We start from the raw sequence: 23,572 nt of genomic DNA on the forward strand, positions 1-23,572 counted from the left end.
ATTATTGAAATACAATGTGTTCTTTCTTACTTTTTCCCTTAACCAACACCCACAGAGGGTCCGGGGGCCAAGGGACCTGAAGCTTCAATATAAATTAGTGATTCTAAACAGGATGAGCCATTAACCCTAAAGTCTTCCCAAATGGACAGACAGAACTTTGAAGACCAGAGAAGTTCTCTCAGGTTCCCTTCAACCAACAGATTATGTATTTACTGAGTAATTGTAACATTTAAGTTGCATGATTCACAGGCAAAATATCCGCAAAATTATCACCGTGTTTTTATTTTCTCCCTCATGTACTCACCTATCGTTCAAAAACACAAACCGTTTTCTGCAGCTACTAATTGGAATGGAGGGTTCCGTATTCTAATCAACCGCTATTCAAATAAAGCTTCAAATTATTGGGATTTATTATTCTGATTTGTGACTATGATTTAGCCACCTGGAGACTGAAGCTTGATTGTAGATGACTGGAGCTTACTGTACATGGTGTTCAACAAAGACCCACACACGGGATTAATCAAGAACAGAAAAGCCCGTGGGCTCCAAGGGAAAATGGCAATTAGGAATAATGATGAGTTCAGTGACTGTCTGTACTGGATCTTGCACCTTAGCTCCAGAAGAATGATGTTTTGTTCAGCTGTATACATGCGTATGGTTGATTGACTATAATAAACTTGAAATTGAAAGCAATGGGTCAATCTTAAACAGCACTTTTGACTTCCTCTGGATATGACAGTGTTTGTTTTACTGATAAATCCAAGAGCTTGGACATTCATCCAGAAACTCTCCAGCTTTTCTTTGATGCTTGAGAGATGGGAACTAGAATCATAGGAAGATAATTATTTGGAATAAAGAAGGACAGACAAGTTGAGTCTGGACCTGGGGATTTTGATTAAATAGTTTTTTTTATTTTCTATGTCTCTGACACAAAATAAACCATTCCATGCAATTAATTCAGCACAGATGCATTTTATTCTTTTGCAGATTCATTATGTTTATCAATTAAATAATACACCAAATAGCACAACAAAAACATCATTACATGCTGTATACAAGAAAAGAAATTACAAGAAACTTGCACTTAAGTATTTACAGATGCAGCCAAGATCTGATGAATCTATACACAGCTAATGAGTAATTCTTTGAAAAGAGGAAATTGACTCATGCTGTGTAACAATAAAAAATCTATAGCTACAACGGCCCCGCTTTACAGTTTCATAAATTATAACAATAATATTCATAATTAATCTTTATGTTGCTAGATCCAAAAATTAACAATTTTACAATTGTTAACTCCACAACACCAAACATATATTTTTATGGCAACATTTTGTTTTAGCTCAAACTTTTTTTTTAAAAAAAAGAAACACCGATCCCAAAGATTTAAAACCTTTCCATTCTGTGATTTACATAATTAAAGCACTATTCAAATTATGTTTAACCATTATGCAATTGAGTTACTAGCTTTGAGGACTTGTTTGATGACAGCATTACAAAACAATTTCTGAGATCCAATCAATACTACAACTACAGTAAACAACACACACAAAATGCTGGTGGAACACAGCAGGCCAGGCAGCATCTATAGGGAGAAGCACTGTCGACGTTTCGGGCCGAGACCCTTCTCCCTATAGATGCTGCCTGGCCTGCTGCGTTCCACCAGCATTTTGTGTATGTTGCTTGGATTTCCAGCGTCTGCAGATTTCCTCGTGACTGCAGTAAACAAATGTCTTTAACACTTAAAGCTTATTGGGAGTAACCTCTAAGTTGGGACCAGAATCGTTCTACATGAACGGTGACTCGGAAATAGAACTCGAGTGAGACAAGCCATTCCAATGAAATTTGTTATGATAAAGCTTTGGGACAGCCCCAAACACCTTGCTCAACATGTGAATTGATCAGCCCGTAACAACACTGATCACAGAGACCTGAAGCGTAAAAAAACAAGACTTTCATTTAACAAATCAGCCTTAAATATCTTACAATTTTTCCACACAATGTGCACGAGAGTTGTGAAATAAATTACATGGAAGGCCTATAGTAGTCAAGAGAATACATAGGTTTAAGAAGTCAATCTGAAACAAATCAGGATTACGTGGGGGGAAAACAATTAGATGGAGATATCTATAAAAGAGAAAGGGCTTGATTAGCTATTGTGGTTTATTGACCATATATTCAAAGTACTTTCACATTTGAAATCTTAAACAAAAAATCTCTTATAAATGCATACACAATAACTTACATCCCTACAGATCAAAAAACATCCAAGATCATGAGGATGAAACAATTTAAGAAATTATCAAGTGGAACTTTGTGGATTGTGCAGCACTCAGATCAAGAACTAAAGCGTCCAGGGATTGGTAGTGAGATCAATAAGGCAAGCACAAGCTAATGGCCCTCTTCAGTTCATACCAACTATACACTCCATTCCAATCTTAGTTTTAGATAAGATTGATAAAACCCTTAAAAGAATATGCCAAGTTGTTCCTTTCGGGTCACCAACCCCTACTGAGGCCTTCACTTGATGAGTAGGATAGAATTTAGTCAGAAGATCTGCCAGAGACTGCAGTCTGGCTTTGGAGTCATCAGCTTGCCGCAATCGTAGTGCCGCTGCCCAGTTTCATGATGATCTGCTGGCAGTCGTTGACTGAACGCTTGTCTCCGAGTTTCTCCAGCGTGCGCGCAGCCTCGGCTAGCATGATGGCTCTCTGACCCGGAGAAGAGAGAAATGAGAGGGGAAGGTGGCGGCATGCCAGCAGTATTGCTGTCGCTTTCTCTCTCTGGCCAGGAAGAGCGTCCAAGTCACCTAATTTTTAAAAAAAAAGTACAAAGTATTTTTACAGCTTTGATTAGCATGAGAAATGATCAAATATTGGAATGCACCTACTTCCTATTCTACATACAAGAGATAACTTTTTTTAAATGTGAACCTCAGCAAGATGAACTGCCTCAGATAACAAAATTAGCACCCACAATGTAATCACATCAAGGAGAATGAGTGTGACATTTGGAAAATGATAAACAAAGTTCAAGGACAACTTAAGGAGATTAATATTTTTAAGAGTGGATAAATCAAACTTTGATCAAATTTAACCCAGGCTCTTAAAAGAAGCAAGTCTTTCAAAATATTCTTTGGCTACAGAGAGCTGGAAGTCTACTGAGGTGAAACCAGTGTTTGAAGTGAAAGATTGAAATAGGTCGACTAAGGATGGCCTGAAAATTTGAATAAATTGCAGATGCTGGAAATCTGAAATGAAAAAAAAAATGCCAGAAAATCTCAGCAGATCAGACTGTATTTGGTTAAGAGATTTGGTTAACATTTCAAGCCTGGATCCTTCATCAGAAATGGGAGAAAAAGAAAGAAACTAATATCTAGCAGAGAAGATGGAGGAAGGTGATAGGTGAAATAGAGGGTATTTCCCTAATAGGATGAAATAATAGAGTAGTTAAGCTTATTTGTCTGTGGGCAATGTTGTCTATCTGTATATAAAAAACAGAATGGGAAAAACAAGAAAAGAGAGTAGGCAAAAATAGTCAGTTCTCACACAAACAAAGAGTTTCAAGTTGAAGAATTCAATATTGAGTTCTTCAGGCAGCAGAAGACTGCTTGCTGAAGCTTCTGTTGGGCCTTTGTTAGATCTGTTGATGCACCATAGGAGACTGGAAGTGAACGATAGGCTTTTATTAACAGTGAAAAGGGAGCACGACATGTCAAAGACTGAGGGAGGAGCAGTGCCCCAATCGCCTTTATACAGGGGTCTGTGGGAGGAGCCACAGGAGTAGTCAGCAGAGGGGCGTGTCCAGACAGGTATACGTAGTTTACCACATCTGTGCAGGAGGCAACTAACAATGTGGCATTTAGATGGTGAATTAAAGCAGCAGGCAATCATCAGCTCAGGCTCACTCCTGCAGACCGAGTGCAAAGTGATCACCCAACCTGTGTTTGGTTTCTTCAAAGTAGAACAGGCCACGTAGCACAGGTGAGGCCAACATCAGTTGTGCGCAGATTGTTGGAAACAATTCTGAGGAATGGCGTAAACCAGCATTTAGAGCATCGGTGGCTAAAGAAAGGCAATCAGTATTGACTTGCTCGGGGAGTCTTGAGAGTGACTAAATTGAATTTTTTGTGATAGTGACTAAGACAATGAAACTCCAATAGTCCTGAATTCTGGGACTTTAGTGATGCCAGACTGGCAGATTATCAGACTTCATTCTATTAATACAACACACTTTTAATTCACCGTATTAAAAACAAATGTTGCCTAGTACTATAAGTTTTTCAGCAAACCCACTGATTTTAAAAAATGGGAAGCAAAAGAAGATGGATTTAAGGGAGCGCAGGAAATGGGTCCCAGTGAGTGTGTGAGAACAGTATCCAGTGATTTGTTGCCAAGCCATTGAAATTTCCAAACAATGGAAAGCAGATTATGGAGTTTTACTCTACATAGTGTTTAACATGTGGAGTTGATCAGAAAAGGAAAAGCCCGGGAGATCCACAGGAAGGTGGCAATTCGGAATAAAGATGGACTTAGTGTCATAAAGTGATTGGTAATGGTCAATGGAAGTGTTAATGAATAGAGCAGAGTGCAATTGCATTTTAGAACAAGTCTAACCATCAGTTACACCTTCCATTATTCTGGTGACAACTGAACATATACGGATGGGTACTAATTAACTAAATTGGATTTGAGCTGCCTTTTGTGACAGGACACATTATCAGGAACTGCTAGGGTTTTCAAGTGCTGGAGCAGCCTGGCCAGATGCTAACCTACTTCAGGTAGGTTTCAAATCAATTGTTCAGTACTACAGATAGTCTAGTGATTTGCAGTACAACCTATCTAATACAATATGCAACACTACTTTACAAGAAGTGAACAGCAAACTTAAAAAAGTGATAAAAGAAGTCCTCAGGAGGTTATTGGGAAGGAAGAAAGAGCACAAGACAGAATTATTGCAGTGGTGGAGACACGGGGATAGAAATCTATACCTGATAAAAGAGTGGAGAATGTAGAGTTAGGGTAGAAGGTGGCAAACTTTACACCGCATGCTGTCGGAGCAGTGCTGCCAGGATAATCGAGGACACGACCCACCTAGCCAACACACTTTTTGTCCTTCCCTCCGGGAGAAAGTTCAGGAGCTTGAAGACTCGTAAGGCCAGACTGGGAAACAGCTTCTTTCCAACTGTGATAAGACTGCTGAACGGATCCTGACCCGGATCTGGGCCGTACCTTCCAAATATCCAGACCTGCCTCTCGGTTTTTTTTTGCACTACCTTACTTTCTCTTTTCTATTTTTATTTATGATTTATAATTTTAATTTTTATTATATTTACTATCGATTTGTACTCCAGGGAGCGCGAAGCACAGAATAAAATATCACTGTGATGATTGTATGCTCTAGTATCAATTGTTTGGCAACAATAAAGTATTACTTACTTACTTACCATGATGGTAAACTATAAATTAGACTTTAAGAGAATTTTGGTGCAAATCAACAATTCATCTTTAAACTAAAAGCTCTACTGAATGCAATCTCTAACAATGATTTGGGTCTTTTTTTTGTGTGAATGTTTATTTCATTTCTAAATAACGGTAAAGTAAATTAAAAACTCCATTATTTTCATAATAACAAAACAAATGGCCTCCTGTAGTATTACCGTATGGAGAAGTATCAAAGCTGAGGAGAGGATGCAGTACGGATTTACTGTAATAGGAGTAAGGAGGTGAAATCTTTCTTTAGAATTGAGAACATTAAGGAGACAAGGGAAATGGCATTTGCAGGGTTTTTATAAAGATGTCAAATCTATTTTCACTGGCAAAAAGGTCAGCACAACATTGTGAGCCATAAGGTCTGTACCGAGCTGGACTGTTCTATGTTCTAAAAGATAATACGTTTAAGGTCACTTTTCAACAAACCTAAAGCGTGATGAGAAGAATAAATGCAATGAGGTGTTACGATTTAGAATACTCTGGCTGGGAGGACAGTGGACGCAGATTAAACAGTGATGTAGAAAATGGAATTTGGTTAAAAACTTGCTAGAGTGGGGAAAAGAACTTCAGAGCTACAGGGAAAGAGCAGGGTGTGGGATGATTAGGGTAACTCTCCAGGAGTGACACAAGCGCAATAAGCCAGGAATATAAAATGGTGCAAAAAAGCATTAAAAACAGTTTTAAACATATAACAGTCTTGTCAAAATGAGAGTGGATTGTACACAAAAACCTCCAGCGGTAGAAGCTGGAAGACTGGTTTAGAGTGCATTCACCTTGTTGGACTGGGTGTGGAGTACGTCTCCTCAGACTATGCTCCAGAAGCTGATGTGTTCTTGTTGGACTAGCACCCGCCATCAACCTCACTGTTGTTTCATGCAAAAACATCTGAAAACAATGCCAGCAGAACAAAACTATTTAAGAAGAATATTACACAATATGTTCTGTTCATCCAACCCCCTGAATTCACTCACCTACAGTGGCAACAGTAAAAAGAACACTGATTTTAAAATGATCATACTCCTGTATAAATTTCTCCACAACCCTATCCCTCTAACTTTCTCCTGCAGCTTCTGATCCCAATAACTGTCCAAGTAAACACATTCCAGTGAGGAGGAAACATTAGAGCAGTTGTAGATTGCGGGCAGGGGTCTCGTCAGGAAAAATATGCTCTTATTTTACACTTTACTATATCCACCCACGCATTGAGTTTTGGCCAGCTGAAATGTTGTGGCTACTTTGTGATTTTTAATGTTGCCATAGAAGAGTTTCTGAGTCTTCTCCATAAATGAATACTTAACATCACCATAAATTAGATGTCATCAATTGGAGCTTTTCAATCGTTTATAGGATTAGAGGAAAGCACCTCTGTTGTGCAGATATAACATTTATCATTGTGATTCTCTTGTCTATTCGTCACTCCCCACCAATCTACCTCCTGACACTAAGTGGAAGAAGTGCTACACCCACCATTTCACCTCCTCCCTCACCTCCATTCAGGGCCCCAAACATTCCTTCCGGGTGAGGCAACACTTCACCTACAAATCTGTCAAGGTGGTCTACTGCAACTGGTGTTCCCGATAACGGCTTTGTCTACATTGCTAAGACCTGACGCAGATTGGGGGACCGCTTTGTCACGCACCTTCGCTCCATCCACAACAAGCACGATTTCCCGGCGGCCAACCATTTAAATTCCAATCTGGTCCATTCCCTCCTCTACAGCATGACAGGGCCACTCTCAGGTTGGAGGAGCAACAGCTCATATTCCGTTTGGGTAGCCTCCAATATGATGGCATGAACATTGATTTCTCTCACTTCTGGTAATTTTATCATCTCTCCCCCTTCTGTCATCTTTCATTCTCCACTCTGGCTCCCCTCTTACCATTTCTCTTCTCCTCATCTCCCTATTGTCCCCTCGGATGCCTCACCTCCTTCCCTCTCTCCTATCAGATTCTTTTTTTCAGCCCTTTACTTTTCTACCCATCACCTCCCAGCTCTCACTTCATCCCCCGCCCCCCCACACATACCTGGCTTCACCAATCACCGTTCAGCTTGTACTCGTTCCCCTCCTCCCACCTTGTTACTCTGGCTTCTTCCCTGTCCATTCCAGTCTTGATGGAAGGTTTTGGCCCAAAACATCAGCTGTTTATTCACTTCCCTCAATGCTCCCTGACCTGCTAAGTTCCTCCAGCATGCTGTGTGTGTTGCTCTGGATTTCCAGCATCTGCTGAATCTCTTGTGTTTAATATTTACCTTTTTGATGTGGGACATTTTCATTATGTGGATTCAATCATCAACTTATCCATGTTGCTGGGGTTGAATTATTTCCTGATTAGTCCACACTCAGCGTTTTAATACTAGAGTTGATTGGACTGAATTCACCAAAAACAATGTTCTAGAAGTCACTGGTTGAAGAATTGTGCAGTCATTGCTGGTAAGCTCAAATGTGGTTGGCAAGACCTGTCCTGGAGTGCACACTCAGGGACAGTGGACCTTATTTGATATTTCTAGAAATGGACCCTATTTATATCATTCCAATATCTCCTTTTTTTCCTAAAAGATCTATTTCTATTGATTTACCACTTTTAATGAAATGGATGAAATTCTGAGGCAAACAGATTACAAAAGTAAACCATGTCTCCATTAGTTTAAGATTAGTGTTTCAGCAATGCCATCATTAAACCAATTCCACACATTACAATTTTATTGCCATTTACTTTACAACAGGTACACAGAGAAATGAGGATACACACATTGAGGTCTGTCTGTTCTGGTGTTTAATGGTAAAGACAGTGTTGCTATCTGAATTGCATTGGCTTTTGCATGGCCTATGCCTAATTCCACACCACGTTATCAGTCTTTCCTCTCTCCAAACAATCCCATCGGTGCCATTCCTCCAATTATTTTCCCAGCATCCAGCTTTGTACACTACCATCAATTTACAATTATCCCATCAAATAGCACATTTACGGGTGAGTGGAGCAAGCCACACCACACAGGGGTCACAGCGAGAATATGCAAACTTCATACAGAGAGCTTTTAAGGTCAGGCTGCTGGAGATGCAAGACAGCAGCACTAACATCTGTGCCATGGCCATCTAAATAACAAACATTGCTTTTACATTTTGTGTGAAGTTCCCCGAGGCACAAATAGGCTTGTCCTGACAATCACCAACACTCAACTGCTGCCTGCAAGTCTTGGACGTGTGTTTTCTGGGACATACCAATGGGACGGTGCCACAACCATCACTAGACTTATTAGTAAGCCTAGCAATGACTCCACAACAGCGATATGCTTTCTGCTGGTACTCTCCAGCACTAGTCAATGAAAAACACCTCTAAAATACTCCATCAGATCAGACCTGGGGCAAGATCTGACAACCCAGTGATTTCCAAGGGGGTTCTAGGCCTTTGAAGTAGGAGGTGAGGGTAAGATTTTTATTAAATATTATTTGCTTTAGTTTAATGTGGTTAATCACCTATTTTTAATTAACTTCATTGTCAACTCTTAAATTTTGTCCAGTTTTAACTATTTATTAAAATGTTTCAGTGACAACTGAAAGCTATATATAATTTGTTAAAAGTCAAAGCTCCATCTGCAACTTTTTCGTTTGCTGAATCAGTTCTGAGCCTTTCACACCACACCGTGTCCCCTACGGCTGTGCTGTCATTTGAACCAAGCTGCTCAACTCGAGGTGATGGAGGGGTAATAGAATACCCACCTCAGGCATGTGCAAGAATGTAGGAACTGTGGATAGTGAGCCCCTCCAGACCAGTGAAGTCTATGACTGGCACTGCTTTCTTAACAAAATATTGATATTGGAATCAACTGTCTCAATGAATCAGACCGATTCAGTTCCAACTTAATAGGGGTGCAGTATAAGTAATGAAAAACTTCTGGGCAACGTGCTTATGATCTTCTGCCCCAACATGTAATAACTGGCGAGATCTTGCACATGCTGTGTTTGCTTACCTTACGATGTGCTGGTTTAAATGTCTGGCCGAGCTTCCTGAGGCTGCTCAAGTCCTGTTGGAATCCTTTTAGTTCTAGACTTGAGGCTTGGTATGTCTCGCCCACAGCCTGGCCGGAATTTGTCTGTTTCTGCCACAAGGTGGTACGAATTGAGAGCAAAATGTCGCAGATCAACAACTGGATTGCCTGCAAGTACAGAACGAAAACAAAAACGTCATCTCCTGACAGCTCAGCAATGATGGCCATTTCTCTGTTTTATTAAATAATTTATTTCACACCATCACCTTTTTTCACCAATTTTGCAATAATAATCCAATTTAAAATAAAAATTAGACAAAGGGCATTTAAAAACAATTACAGCAAATTATTAAATCAACAACATTATTTGATACAGTAACGCTCTGATAATCCAGTACCCTTAGCACTTCATAGTATTGAAGTAGCAGTTTCTAGACTTCCACTAAAACATAAAAGTGCCCTTATTTCACTTTTTTAACATGTTTCACAATAGTATAATCAATGTTCCAGTAAAACTGATGAGGTTAAAGGGAGTGGGAAATACACAAAATATACAAGAGATTTACCAGAATGTAGCCTGGATGAGAGAGCAAGCTTTATGAAGATAGGCTAAGTGAGCTAAGACTTTTCTCTCCAGAGAAAAGTGAGGATGGGGTCTACAAGATGATAAGATCGAGTGGATAGCCAGAGACTTCCCCCCCCCCCCCCCCCCGAGGTGATTGGAGGAAAGTATAGGGGGAGGGAGGTCAACACTTAAATACACTTTCCTCCAGTATAGGGGGAATGGATATTCTGCTTAAATTTTTTGTAAACACAGAGTGGTGAGTGCACGGAACATGCTGCCAGGGGTGGTGATAGAGGCAGATACATTTGAGAGACTCTCAGACAGGTGCATGGATGATAGAAAAATGGAGGGCAATATAGGAGGGAAGAGTTAGAGTAGGTTAAAATGTCAGCACAGCATCGTGGGCCAAAGTGCCTATACTGAGCTGTAATGTTCCATGTTCAATTTGAACTGTGGCTCTGGTTATCCAACCTCCAGATGCATACATGGTCTGCAGTCCAGACCGAAGCCATAGCTACAGTCCAATCACACAGCCTAATTGCACACTCTACTGTCGATTCATGTTTCAGACTGATGAGTGAGCCAGATACTGAATGATCAGCATTTCTGAATAATCAAGGGCTGGATTATTGGTGCCTTAGATTGTCATGTCAAAGGTATTATCAATGAAATATTAACTTTATGTTCAAATGATGTAATTTGTGCCTATTCCTAGTACAGTGGAATAATGTAATATTCTGGTTAATTGGGCCATCAGTTAATTGGGACAGATGCTTATTTGAGACAATTCTTAAAGAACAAAAACTAATTGAGAAACTAGTCAAACTTCCCTTTGTTTATTTCAGACTCTATGTCACTTAATGGGACAGGAGACTAACAGTTGCCGAACAGTTTCTAACTAGCATCAGTTGCACGCTTTTCTGTGGCCATTAGAAACTGCACCATGCTTAGAGGAAACAGCTTTTAAAAAGCCTCAGTTGTGTGTGATTGTGTTATCCATTTAGGCTGAAAAATGCCGATTCCAAAAGCAATGATTTTTGAACATTTTGTGCCAGGAAATTTATTGTTGGATTACAGAACTACATCATGAAGGAAGGCAATGTAAGCAGTCCATTATCTGCTGGATGTCTGCACTGATTTTGTTCATTTAAAGTCAATCAAAAGAACACAGCAGGGTACATTGGATGAATTCCCCCTTCGATAACTATTAGGAACTATTTGTTCTGCATTTCTTTTAAATACTTAACTTGTTCATCTTTATAAATACATTTTTAACTATTTCCGTGAAACTTCAGCTTATTGGACAGCCACATACTTGGGCCAAAATTACTGGTCTCAATGTGTCCCAATTAACTGGAATCCACTGTATTTATTTTAAAGATTTTTCCATAAATTATAATTTTTGATTACATGAGTACAAATACTGGCGGTATTTTAATTCACACTATACTTGCAAAATTAAATATTTGAATACACTATGGAGAGCTTATTTAACGTCATTTTAAAGCACTTTCACAGCTAATAAATTACCATTGAAGTATAATGACTTGTTTTGTGAGGAAAGCTGGCAATCAGCTTCTTCTCAACAAGGTACAATTAACAGAATCACACAAATTGCCAGTTAAAATTTTCCAGTTATGGTGGTTACAGGAAAAATGTTGCTCTTCAAAAAAATAATTGTGGAATCTTTATGTCTATTTTAAATTGGCAAATAGATTTTTAGTTTAGCAATGGGAATGCAGTAGTGAAATGATAACCCAGGTCAAGTGTATGGAGATGGGCTTGAATATAACCTTCTGGAGTTGAAAGTGATGCTAACAGTGACACACTGAATTTGCTTAAACTTATTTAACTAACTTATGAAATATTACTGATTAAATCACCACTGGATTTAAAAGTTAATTGAAATGGGCCAATAAACAATGGCACAATCTTCCTGGTCAGTAGCTGTCAGCAAGGATTAATGAGCAAAACATGAATTTCAGTATCGTTCTTTGGGGCTGTACACTGACCATTCATAATTGATGCTGCACGAGGTTAAACTGGAAAAAGTAATCAAACGCCTTCTTAAGAGAAGGGCACACAGCTGCTGACTCAGAGAGCCCAGGTTCAATCCTAACATCTGTGTTGATTTTGCACACTCTCCCTGAGCCATGTGGATATTGCCACCTTTGTGAGCTCTAGATTCATCCCACATCCCGAAGATTTGCAGACTGGTAGGATAATTTACCATTGTAAATTGCCTTTAGTTAGTCAATGAGTGATGTAATCTGGAGTGGTGTGGGGGGGTGGGGGGGAGCTGACCAAAATGTAGGGAAAATTTTTAAAAAAGGGATTAATGTGGGATTAGTATGAATGGGTGGTTAGCACATACTTGGTAAACCAAAGGGCCTATTTCCATATTTTATGTCTCTATCACTTGGACTTTTCTTCTGGGAAGTTTAGAGTAATGTGAAAGTCTGTGATAAGTGCCAAGATATGAATAGAAACAAAAAAAATCCAAATTTTAATGGCAAACTGAAAAGACTGAATGGTGTGGAATTAAATGGGTTTAATTTTCTGCTGTCTAAAATATAAGGATACTAACAAAATGAAGAACCACATGCAGAAGTACAGCAAGAATTCATAATTAATTGATTTTTAATCAGCTGTTTCAATTATCTAATTATACAGAAAACTAACATATTGTTCCTCCTCTTTTGATTCAAATTTTAATTTAATAATGTCATCAGCAATTTAAAAGTTGAGAATATGAATTCTGAACATAAGCTGGACAGAAGTAGTATCATTAATCCGAGGCCTTTGATCCAAGTCATTGACTCTGTTTCTCATTCCACAGATGTTGTTTGACCGGCTGAGTGCTTTATAAAATTTGTAATTTCATTTCTTTACACAAAAACATGTTGAATGAAGCCAAGTCCAGCTCAATCACATTAAACATGATTGGAATGCAGGACAACAGAGATAACCCCTTGCTTTCCCTCCCTTCTACAAACCCTCTCATGCATCTCTGTATGATGAGCTCATAGTATTCTCACAGAGACCATCCAATCCGTTGCATCTGCTGCCTCTCTTCTTTGCTCCCTGCCACCAGGTTTAACTTCTATGCTTTCCTCCAACCCAACTTACACACTGTTCTCTACTTTCTCCATCTTTGAGAACTGCCCCAATTCAATCTTCACCAACTTTCTTTTCCAGCTGCCATGTTTGCTCATATTCTTAAAAGTTCTCTTTTCTCTGACGGACTTTGCAGCTTCAGATACTACCTCACTTTCTTTTAATATACAGTATTTCTGTTTTTGCACATTTTAAACAATCTATTCAATACAGGTAATTGATTTACTTGTTTATTTATTATGTTTTATTTTATTTATTATTTTTTCCTCTCTCAGCTAGATTATGTATTGCATTGAACTGCTGCTGCTAAGTTAACAAATTTCATGTCACATGCCGGTAATAATAAACCTGATTCTGATAACTTCCTATTTTCCTTCAAATCTAACTTCTCCGTATCTCCAGTGATTACCGAGGTAAAAACAACTAGCATCATAATATTCCCAATGCTAAATTAGTACTGCTATTTGGGATATACAGCATTGAAATTTGCTTAGATTTTTGAAGGAAGAACCATAAAAAAATCCTTTGAAATTTTGTCCATGTAGGGCAGATTTTATTTGCCCCTGAAAAGTTGAGAGCCGAGGGAGTGGGTAAAAGTATGGCTTCACAACATCCACTGTAAATTAGTGACTTCTAAGGTATAAATGACTAAAATCAGCAATACAGGTTAAAATGAAAATAAAGGAACAAACCAATCACTTGAGTTAATTTCTAGAAACAAAGCAACGAGAAGAAGATGTTATATAGATTTGTTACAAATATCGATTTCAACATTACAAAAAAATTCAAACGTTTGGGGAAGTACGGAACAGATTTACAAGTGTGATCGCAGAACTTAATTAGCAAGGAAGATTGTACATATTGGGGCCTCATTCCACAGAAGAAGTAGGCTGAACTGGTCGAGTTTGGACAGTGTAGGCAGAGAAGAATCAAACATCTGTCCCCCTATGCTTGTTCTGCCACTTAATAAAACCATTTCTGAATCTAAACTTAACTTCAATTTCAACTTGGCAGACAGAACAAAATTGGAGATGATCACCAATATTACTGACAGAGAATTCAGTAGAAGGTATTTTTCTTTCTCTCTCTATTTCCTTCTTTCTTTCTGTTTATTTATTTATCAAGATACACCAATGAATAGGCCCATCTGATCCTTCCACCCACTCCGACCAGCAAACTCCCGATTTAATCTGAGCCTAATCACAGGACAATTTACAGTGACAAATTAACCTGCCAACCGGTACATCTTTGGACTGTGGGAGGAAACCGGAGCACCAGGAGGAAACCCATGCGGTACAAACTCCTTACAGGTAGCGGCGGGAACTGAACCCGGGCCGCCTACACTGTAAAGCGTTGTGTTAACCACTACACTACCATGCTGCCTCCAAGGTTTCTTTAACAGTGGTAGGAATGTGGGACTCACTACACCCTATAAAATGAAAATCTATAACAGATACATTCCATGGGAACTTAGATAAGCACCAGAAGTTGAGGTAAAATAATGAGCATAAATACAAGCATGTAGCAGTCATGTAAAATCACCTGATTCCTTTGACAGAGGTTAGGTATTGCTTTAAGATGTCCGCGGTATTTTAAAGAAATCTTGCATGTTGCCCTGATGTTATAGTCATAAGATAGCATGGAAACAGACCCTTTGCTCCAACTGGCCAATGACGACCATAGCATCCTGTCTGCAATCTCAGTTGCCTGTGTTCAACCCTTAACCCTCCCAGATTCTCTCCTCTGTGCACCTATCCAAATGGCTCTTAAATTTTATAATTACACCCACCTTGCCCACTTCCTCTGGCAGTTTGACCCTCTATATAAAGAAATTACCTCTTTTTAATATCTCCCTTCTTGTCTTACATGTTTTTCCTTAGCTTTGGACTTGCCATTTTTGGGGAAAAGACTATGACTGCCCAGTTTATCCATGCCCTCAGTATTTTATAAATTCCTATGAGGTCACCCTCATTCTCCTGTGCCCCTGTAACTCAAACCGTCCAGTCCAGGCAGCATCAAAAATCTATTTTGCATCTTCTCCAAGCTTTACAGTGTCTTTCCTACAACAGGGTGGCCAAAACTGGACACGATACTCCAAATGCAGCCTTAGCTGCAACTTACATAACTGCAATGTAATGCCCAAACTCCTAAGCTTGATGCCCTGACTGATGAAGGGAAGCATGCTAAATGCCTTCTTCACCGCCGTTTACTTGCATGGCTGCTTTCAGCAAACTGTATACGTGTACTCCCAGGTCTCTGTGTTCCACAACTCTCAAACAGTGAATGGCAGGCAGCTGACAAGTCCTACCAGACTTGTGACAACATGGAAAGGACATGACCAGCCATGAGTTCTAAGACCAGGATTAGTGTAAATCATGTTCACTTCTCGATGCCCAGGGCACACCTCCGTATTGCACTGCAGACACATTGCACAACATCGCTGGCACATGCAATGCAACTACAATGCACCCCAGAGGCCACCATCTCAGTTTTGAAAGACCCGTTCTGCCCTGGATTTACATACAAAAGCCTTTTCTGCTATAAAGCTTGAAGCTTCAGCTGGGACACTGCAAACCTACTGCTGAGGTGCAGAAAACCGCTTTGCACAAAGGGATGGTATCAATGCGTAGCTCTGTACCTTGTGAAGCTTTGTGTCCTGGTGTGGTCTAGAGACGGTCAAACTGTTGCAGAGGTATCCACTGGCTCTTTCACAGTGCAGGAATGTTGTCTGGTGAACATCTCGCTTCCCCAAAAGGGTTGTCTGCATCGCTTTATAGACGTAAAGAATTGCTTTTGGCAGTGGGCTTCTACATTGGGGGAGCAAAGAAAAAGCAAAATTATGCAAGAGAGGAATACCTTAAAATATTAGTATTTTATTGTAGAGTTGGATTAACTCTCTTGTTGGAGGACAAATCATATATTATTTGTAATTAAAATTTCCCAAGCCCCTGATTTTACATAATGAGTTATTTCCAGGAATTAAGTTTCTAGGCTTTCCCCATAAAGGCATTTAATTCACAGTAATATGATATTGGAGGAATAAATCATCCCTCATGAGACAATATGAGACAGAGGCCACCTGCTCATTAATGCAAGTATCTAATCAGCCAATCATGTGGCAGCAATTCAATGCACAAAGGCATGTGTTCAGTTGTTGTTCAGACCAAGTATCAGAATGAGTAAGAAATGTGATCCAAGTGACTTTGACCGTGGAATGATTGTTGGTGCCAAACCAGGTGGTTTCAGTATCTCAGAAACTGCTGATCTCCTGGGATTTTATGCACAACAATCCCTAGAGTTCACAGAGAACAATGCGAGAAAGAAAAACATCCAGTGAGCGGCAGTTCTGTGGGTGAAAAAGCCTACGATTACCATGCCTATCTTGACTATAAACCTACCGATTCCCACGGCTATCCCTCTTCTTACCGTCTCCTGTAAAAATGCTATTGCCTTTTCTCAGTTCCTTTGTTTCTGCCGTATCTATTCCCAGGATGAAACTTTCCTTTCAAGGACATCAGAGATGTCTTTAAAGAACAGGGATTCTTTTCCTCCACCATTGATGCCTCACTCACCTGTATCTCCCCCATTTCCTGAACATCCGCGCTCACCCCATCCTTTAACAGGAATAGAGCTCCCCTTTTCCTTACCTAGCACTCCACGAATCCCACATCCAACACATCATTTTCTGCAAATTCTGTCCTCTTCAGTGGGATCCTACCACAAAATACATTTTTGCCTTTTCCCCCACTCTCCACTTTCTGTAGCGATCGCTCCCTTTGTGATTTCCTTGTCCATTTGTCTCTCCCCACTGTCCCTCTCCCTCTCCCTCCTGGCACTTACCCCTGCAAGCACCCGAAGTGTTACACCTGCCCATTTACCTCCTCCTTTGCATCTATTCAGGGCTCCAAACTGTCCTTCCAGATGAGGCAACACTTCCCCTGTGAATCTATTGGGGTCTGGTGCTCTTGATGCAGCTCCCTCTACAATGGTGAGACTCGTCACAGACTGGGGGGGGCTGCTTTGCCAAGCACCTCTGCTCCATCCATCAAAAGGGGAATCTCCCGGTGGCCAACCATTTTAATTCCTATACCCATTCCCATTCTGACATGTTGGTCCATGGCCTCCTCTTCTGCCATGATGAGGTCACTCTCAGGTAGAGAAGCAACACCTCATTCTGTCTAGGTAGCCTTCAATCTGATGGCACGAACATCTATTTCTCCTTCCGGTAATGTCTTTTCCCTCCCCCTTCCCACTTCTATTCCCCACTCTAACCTCTTCTCCTCACCTGCCTATTATCTCCTCCTGGTGTTCCTCCTTCGTCCAACTTTCCCATAGTCCACTCTCCTCTCCTCAGATTAACTTATTCTCCAGCACTTTATCTTTCCCATCCACCTGACTCACCTATCACCTTCTAGCTAGTCCTTCTTCCCCTCCCACAGCCTTTTCATTCTGGCATCTTCTCCCTTCCTCTCTGGTCCTGAAGAAAGGTCTCAGCCCAAAATGTCAAATGTTCATTCATTTCCCTAGACGCTGCTTGACCTGCTGAGTTCCTCCAGCATTTTGTGTGTGTTGCTCTGGATTTCCACCATCTGCAGAATCTCTTGTGTTGTTAATAGGAGAGGTCAGAGGAGAATGGCCAGACTGGTTCAAGTTGACAGGACGGCAACAGCAACTCAAATAACCACATGTTATTTGGAGTGCAGAAGAGCATCTCTGAATGTACAAGATATGGAACTTTGAAGTGGTTGGACTACAGCAACAGAAGACCACACTGGATTCCACTCCTGTGGCCACTTTATTAGTGCACTCCTGTGTCTACTAAAGTGGCCACGCTCACATTTATGATAAAACTTCTCAGGCTTTGATTTACTTTAAATTTTTAGGAAGCAAGTTTCCAATAATGAACTTCCAAATGACTCAGTTGAGTTCACACTCTGTAAGCAGCACCATGACATCAGGATGCACACATTTTCATTCCCATAATCACAGGAAATTAAAGGTTTCAGTTGAATCAGGTTGAAATCTGTGAGAATTTTAAAGAGAGAATCTATTTCCTATTATGTTAGACTTCAAAACGGGTAGGAGGAGCCAGACCACTTAGGAGGAATGTCAGGACACACACATTTATGCAAAGGCTTCTCAAAATCTGGACAATAGCTGCCTCTTGAAACCTTCAGAACTTACACAAAGTGAGCGGGAGGACTGAACCTGCCTCACAGTTCCAGTAACCGACGTCGATCAGGACCTTCACTGCTGTCTATGTGGAGTTTGCGCATCTGTGTGACTAGGTGGGCTCCCTCCATTACCACCCTGGTGCTGCAGTTACCTCACAAATGCCAAAGATGGCGACTGGTTCAGTGACCAAGCCAAATGGCTTGCAAAAAATTCGTGGGAAAATTGAATGGCAAACAGGAAGGGTTAAGTTACAGGTTGATCAGTTTTCTCACTGCCTGTTACACCGCTGGTGTTTAAGGCAGCAATGAAGGCCCTCCATCTCTGGTGGTGTTCAGGGGCTCCTTCATCATTTCAGTAGCCTCCTCTAGGTTTTCACTACTGTCAAGTCATGCAAGTTCTGGATGGAGAGTCAGGAATATCATCACATTCAGATGTAGAAGAATTCTCCATTGCTGTTTCCGTAATAATTTTGTTTTACCAATCAGAGTTGTTGGCCCTGAGCTAAACCACTACCCCCCCCCCCCCCCCCGCCCCCCCAGCCTGGAAGACCAGTGGACCACTCAGTCTGGCCTTTATCCTTTGACCTGTTTGGCATGGGTGACCCTACCAAGGGTCAAAGAGCTGTGGCTCTTGGTAGGGTGACCCATGCCAAACAGGTCAAATGGCCTCTGTGTCATAAGAAAGATGAGAATAGGAATTACAGATTAGCAACTACTTAACTAAATGATGGAATAAGCTTGAGGGCCACTTCCTGTTCCTGTGCTTTTCAAAAAAAAATTGATCAAGACTTTTCCTTAAGATACAACATTTTAAAGTAAACTCAACCTGTACATGCAAGGGGCTTATTTCACCTCCATAATCATATCCTGCTGTTTTATGAAGCTATCAACCTTCACTTAATGTGAGAAAAGTGAAATATATTCATACTCAGACATCTGCAGAGATTTGGGTATTCGTTCTACGTCAGTAAACAATCCTTTCGCTGTTGAATCGTCACCCTGAAGCCAGTGTACAGCGAACGCGACAACTGATGTCCACCACTTACTCACAGGATCTGGACCTGGCAAAGCGACACGAATGATTAATTCACAGACACAAACAAATTCCTTTTGCTCTTCAAAGCTGGTCACGTTGTTTGGATAAAAATTAAAAATGTACTTCGAGCTTCTGAGCAAAGCATTCTTCCCATTAATTAACATACTGAAAAATAGCTTAAAAAATCATTCAAAATAGTTTCAGAAACCCATCTTAGTTTTTGCTAACAATTTATCAAATATTGGCTGAGATATGTATAACAGGGACTCAGGATAAATTAAAATGTAAGTCACACGTTGCACAAAAGGTACAGTTGGGAAAGGTGACAGAGCTTTGAACTGAATTGACTTTATTTCTTACATCCTTCACATACATGAGGAGTAAAAATCTTTACGTTATGTCTCCGTCTAACTGTGTAATCATAGTAATTTATAATAATTTATAATAAATAGAACAATCAATGTAATATAGAGTAACTCAAATCAGCGTGAATTAATCTGTCTGATGGCCTGGTGGAAGAAGCTGTCTCGGAGCCTGTTGGTCCTGGCTTTTATGCTGCGGTACCGTTTCCCAGATGGTAGCAGCCAGAATAGATTGTGGTTGGGATGACCCGGGTCCCCAATGAACCTACATTTTACATAGCTGTCCTTGTCAATGTCCTGCCAACTTGAACTCATTTTAAAATCATTGAAGCATATCAATATTAGACCAGTATTAGATCATTCCAAAGCTGAGCTCTCACCTGCAGTATTCCTCAGACTGGATTCAATGGAAAGTGCCTGTGGCCAATTGCCTGCCGTGTCAGCACAAATTTTAAGTAACTGCAAGTACTCAAAAGCATTGGAGAACTCTCTGCAACAGACAGTAGGTGTTGGTTAATATACTGCAGGTTCTGTCAGTTCAGGAACATTATGATCCCACAAATACATTCTAGCTTGTTTAACAACAACTAACATTTGTATCAAACTAATTCAGAAATGGCTACCAATGCTTTCAGACCAGGCAGTGGTACTTCCATATGAAGCTATCACCAAAATGGGAAGACAACTGCTCGCAAATTCAACTGCACTATGTTGTTTTATTCCCCATGGTCCAGCATTTCAAAGTAGGTTTGTTCTTTCCAAGTTCCAGCTTGTTTTCCTTTTTTTAAAAATCTGACTGTATTTACCAGTTTCCCCAGTGATCCTGACAAAATTCCAATATGGATGCACAGCATTTTTTTCTCCAAACATTATTACAGGGTAATTCATGATCTTTTACATATTTCAGCAGCAAACTAGGTTGTGATATGACTGACTTACTGTACACCTATAGGCTTTCCCTGCTTCCCTCCCCACCCAGCCACTACCCAGCCTTTCTGATCTCCAGCAAGTCCTGCAGTTACCCTATTATCATCCTAACCCATTTACTGGTCGTCCCAATCTTCATTTGCATCAGGACATATTTTGGGCCTCCCGTCCGCATTCCAGTCTCTCCTGCTTCCCCGGTCCCTGAGAATGCTCCACTGAACTACTTCCAGAGGCCCAGCATGGGCTACCACTAACCATCACCCCACCCCCTAAATCACTTTCTGGTTCGTCCACAGTACACCAACCCCTGCATCTTCATGCACTCGCTCTGCCATGACACACCAGATTCTAGATAGAGTTAACTTCCGGATCACTTTGCTAGTCCTGTCTCAGGAAAGGAGGACCAGCAGCAGCACATTTTCAGATAGGAAAACAGCTTTCCCAGTTGACGAACCAAGAGAGTCAGAATTCAGTGTCCTGTTTCTATAACACTCTAGCGCACCCTAATGGGCACGTTGGAATGTTACCTACTTTGTATTAAATGGGAGGCCTTTTGCCCATACGATCGATGCCAGCTTCCAAGAGAACAATTCCATTACTCCAATTTATCCTCCTTAATTCCTTGTAACCTGCAGTCTAATTTCACCGACATTCCCATTGCAGGAAGATAAATCAGCCATGATTGAATAGCAGAGCAGATGACAGGCCTAATGGCCTAATTCTGTTCCTAGAGCTAATAGTCTTATGGTCATGTGCCTACACTGGGGATAACATATAGTAGCCAATCAATCTAAAAGCATGTCTTGGATGTGGTAAGAAACCCATGAGTCACAGGGAGATTCTGCAAACTCCGCACAGATGACACCTGAAGTCAGGATCAAATATGGACTTCTGAGCAATATTGTGAACTGCTGTGCCACAATACTCCATCTCTAGATAGCCACATTCTATTTCTGATGTTACCTTAACCTGTCTGTCACCTGCACTTGTTGTAAAAGGTGCCTCTAGCTGCATTTTCTTTTAAAAAAGGACAGAATGATCAGCAGGACACCGAGGAGAAGTTCCTGGTTGAAACCTACGACCCAAAGTTTTGGAGAGAGTGTGAGAGGTAGGGAGAGTAACTACATAGAACTGGAGAGCAGTGACTGCAATGGCTGAAATTTTTGTCACTAACAGGTGGGGAAAGTGTTTACGGTTGAGGAAGATAAATGGCAGGCACAAATAAAGAGTCAAAGACATGAATGGAAAGAGCTTCAAAAAATTATAAACAAACAAGAGAAAATCTGCAGATGCTGGAAATCCAAGCAAAATGCTGGAGGAACTCAGCAGTTATAACCAGGCAGGTGGTTTGAACTCACATAAGGATTTGTAGGTTAATCTTCTAATGATTTATGTGCTTCTCAAAGGGTATATTTCACTGCAGCATTCGAAATTATCTTTATAGAGATATTTCTGTAGCTTATAGCTCCATCATTTAAATAAAAAATCCATACTTAAAATTGGCCTTTGTTTTTGTAAGGATAAAAGCATAAACAGTAGATATGTGTCACCATATACAACTTTGAGATCCGATTTCCAATTATATCAATATTAATTCCAGTTACTCTGATTCATTTTGTTCAGCAGCTACAGTAGGTTGGTCATTCAATACCACATATCAAAACAACAATCTCTCACTCAGCATCAGCAAAACCAAAGAGTTGATTATTTACTACAGGAGGAAACCGGATGTCCATGAGCCAGTCCTCATTAGGGGAAATCGAAGATGGAAGGGTCAGTAACGTTAAATTCTTTGGCATTACTAGGCCCTGGGACCTGATTGTAAGTACCATTATAAAGAAGACACAGCAGCGACTCTACTTTCTTAGAAGTTTGAATAGATTCAACCATTAGGTTCCTGAACCGTGTGGATAATGTCACTCATCTCAACACTGAACTGATTTCTCAACCTATGGTTGAGTTTCAAAAACCCTACAACTCAATAAATTTATTATTTGTTTTTATATTTGTGCAGTTTGTCTTCTTCTGCACACTGGTTGTTTGTAAGTTTTTCATTGATTCTATTGTATTTCTTTGTTCTACTGTGAATGCCAACAAGAAAATGAATCATTGGGTAGTTTGTGGTGACATATACATACTTGGATAATAAATTTACTTTGAACATAATACAAGTACTCATTTGAGAGAAGTATTTCCAAAAGACAGCATCAACTGGGAAATTGTATAGTGTCCATTAGTGCTATAAAATTTGAGATATCATGGACCAATTAGACAAGACCTTGGTAAGACCACATCTGGAATATTAAGTACAAGTCAAGTCTGCTTACCCTGGTAAAGATATAAATGCAACTGGGTGCAGTAAAGATCAAAGACTGATCCTTGAAAAAGCAGCTTTATTGTATGAGAATTTACGTTGACAGGGCCAGTATATTTTTGAGTTTGGAGGAATGAGATGTGATCTCATTGATATATTCTAAAATTCTTACTGAACTCAGCAAGGTAAGAACAGTGTGGTTTCCCTGGGCCTGGATGTCTACAAGCAGGAATCACAATCTCAAAGCAAATACGACAGGATGGACATTCAAGACAGTTGAGAAGAATTTTTTCAACCGATGGATAGCAATTCTAGAATTCTTTACCCAATTGGACTGTATGGACTCGGACAATGAATATATTATAGAAAGATTTAACTAGATTAGTGGATATTAAGAGGACCAAGTGATGTGAGATTAGGCAGGAATATGGTACTTGGGTATGATGTTGAATGGTGTGGGCAAGAGAGGCAGAATGCCTACTCCTCCTTCTATTTCTTATGCTCTTACAGATGGAGAGAATCTGTCATTTTTAACAACAAAGATATAACCCAGACCTTCTACTTAAGATCAGTTGCAACTCAGCTGCTTTATATTTTA

At 40.2% G+C, this 23,572-nt stretch overlaps 1 protein-coding gene across 1 annotated transcript in view; it reads right to left on the reverse strand.

Moving 5' to 3' along the window:
• Positions 1–952: 952 nt before the first annotated feature.
• Positions 953–23,572, reverse strand: part of srebf2 (sterol regulatory element binding transcription factor 2) — a 60,401-nt gene continuing 37,781 nt past the window's right edge. Inside the window, exons 14-19 of the mRNA XM_073033387.1 lie at positions 20,114–20,223; positions 19,264–19,396; positions 15,800–15,968; positions 9,462–9,647; positions 6,266–6,377; positions 953–2,809 (exon numbers count right to left, since the gene is read on the reverse strand). Coding sequence (XP_072889488.1) covers positions 2,589–2,809; positions 6,266–6,377; positions 9,462–9,647; positions 15,800–15,968; positions 19,264–19,396; positions 20,114–20,223 — 931 coding nt within the window. The 3' untranslated portion in view covers positions 953–2,588. The remainder of the gene's footprint in view (positions 2,810–6,265; positions 6,378–9,461; positions 9,648–15,799; positions 15,969–19,263; positions 19,397–20,113; positions 20,224–23,572) is intronic.

This window comes from Hemitrygon akajei, chromosome 31 (assembly GCF_048418815.1).
Source record: "Hemitrygon akajei chromosome 31, sHemAka1.3, whole genome shotgun sequence".
Taxonomy (NCBI): domain Eukaryota; kingdom Metazoa; phylum Chordata; class Chondrichthyes; order Myliobatiformes; family Dasyatidae; genus Hemitrygon; species Hemitrygon akajei.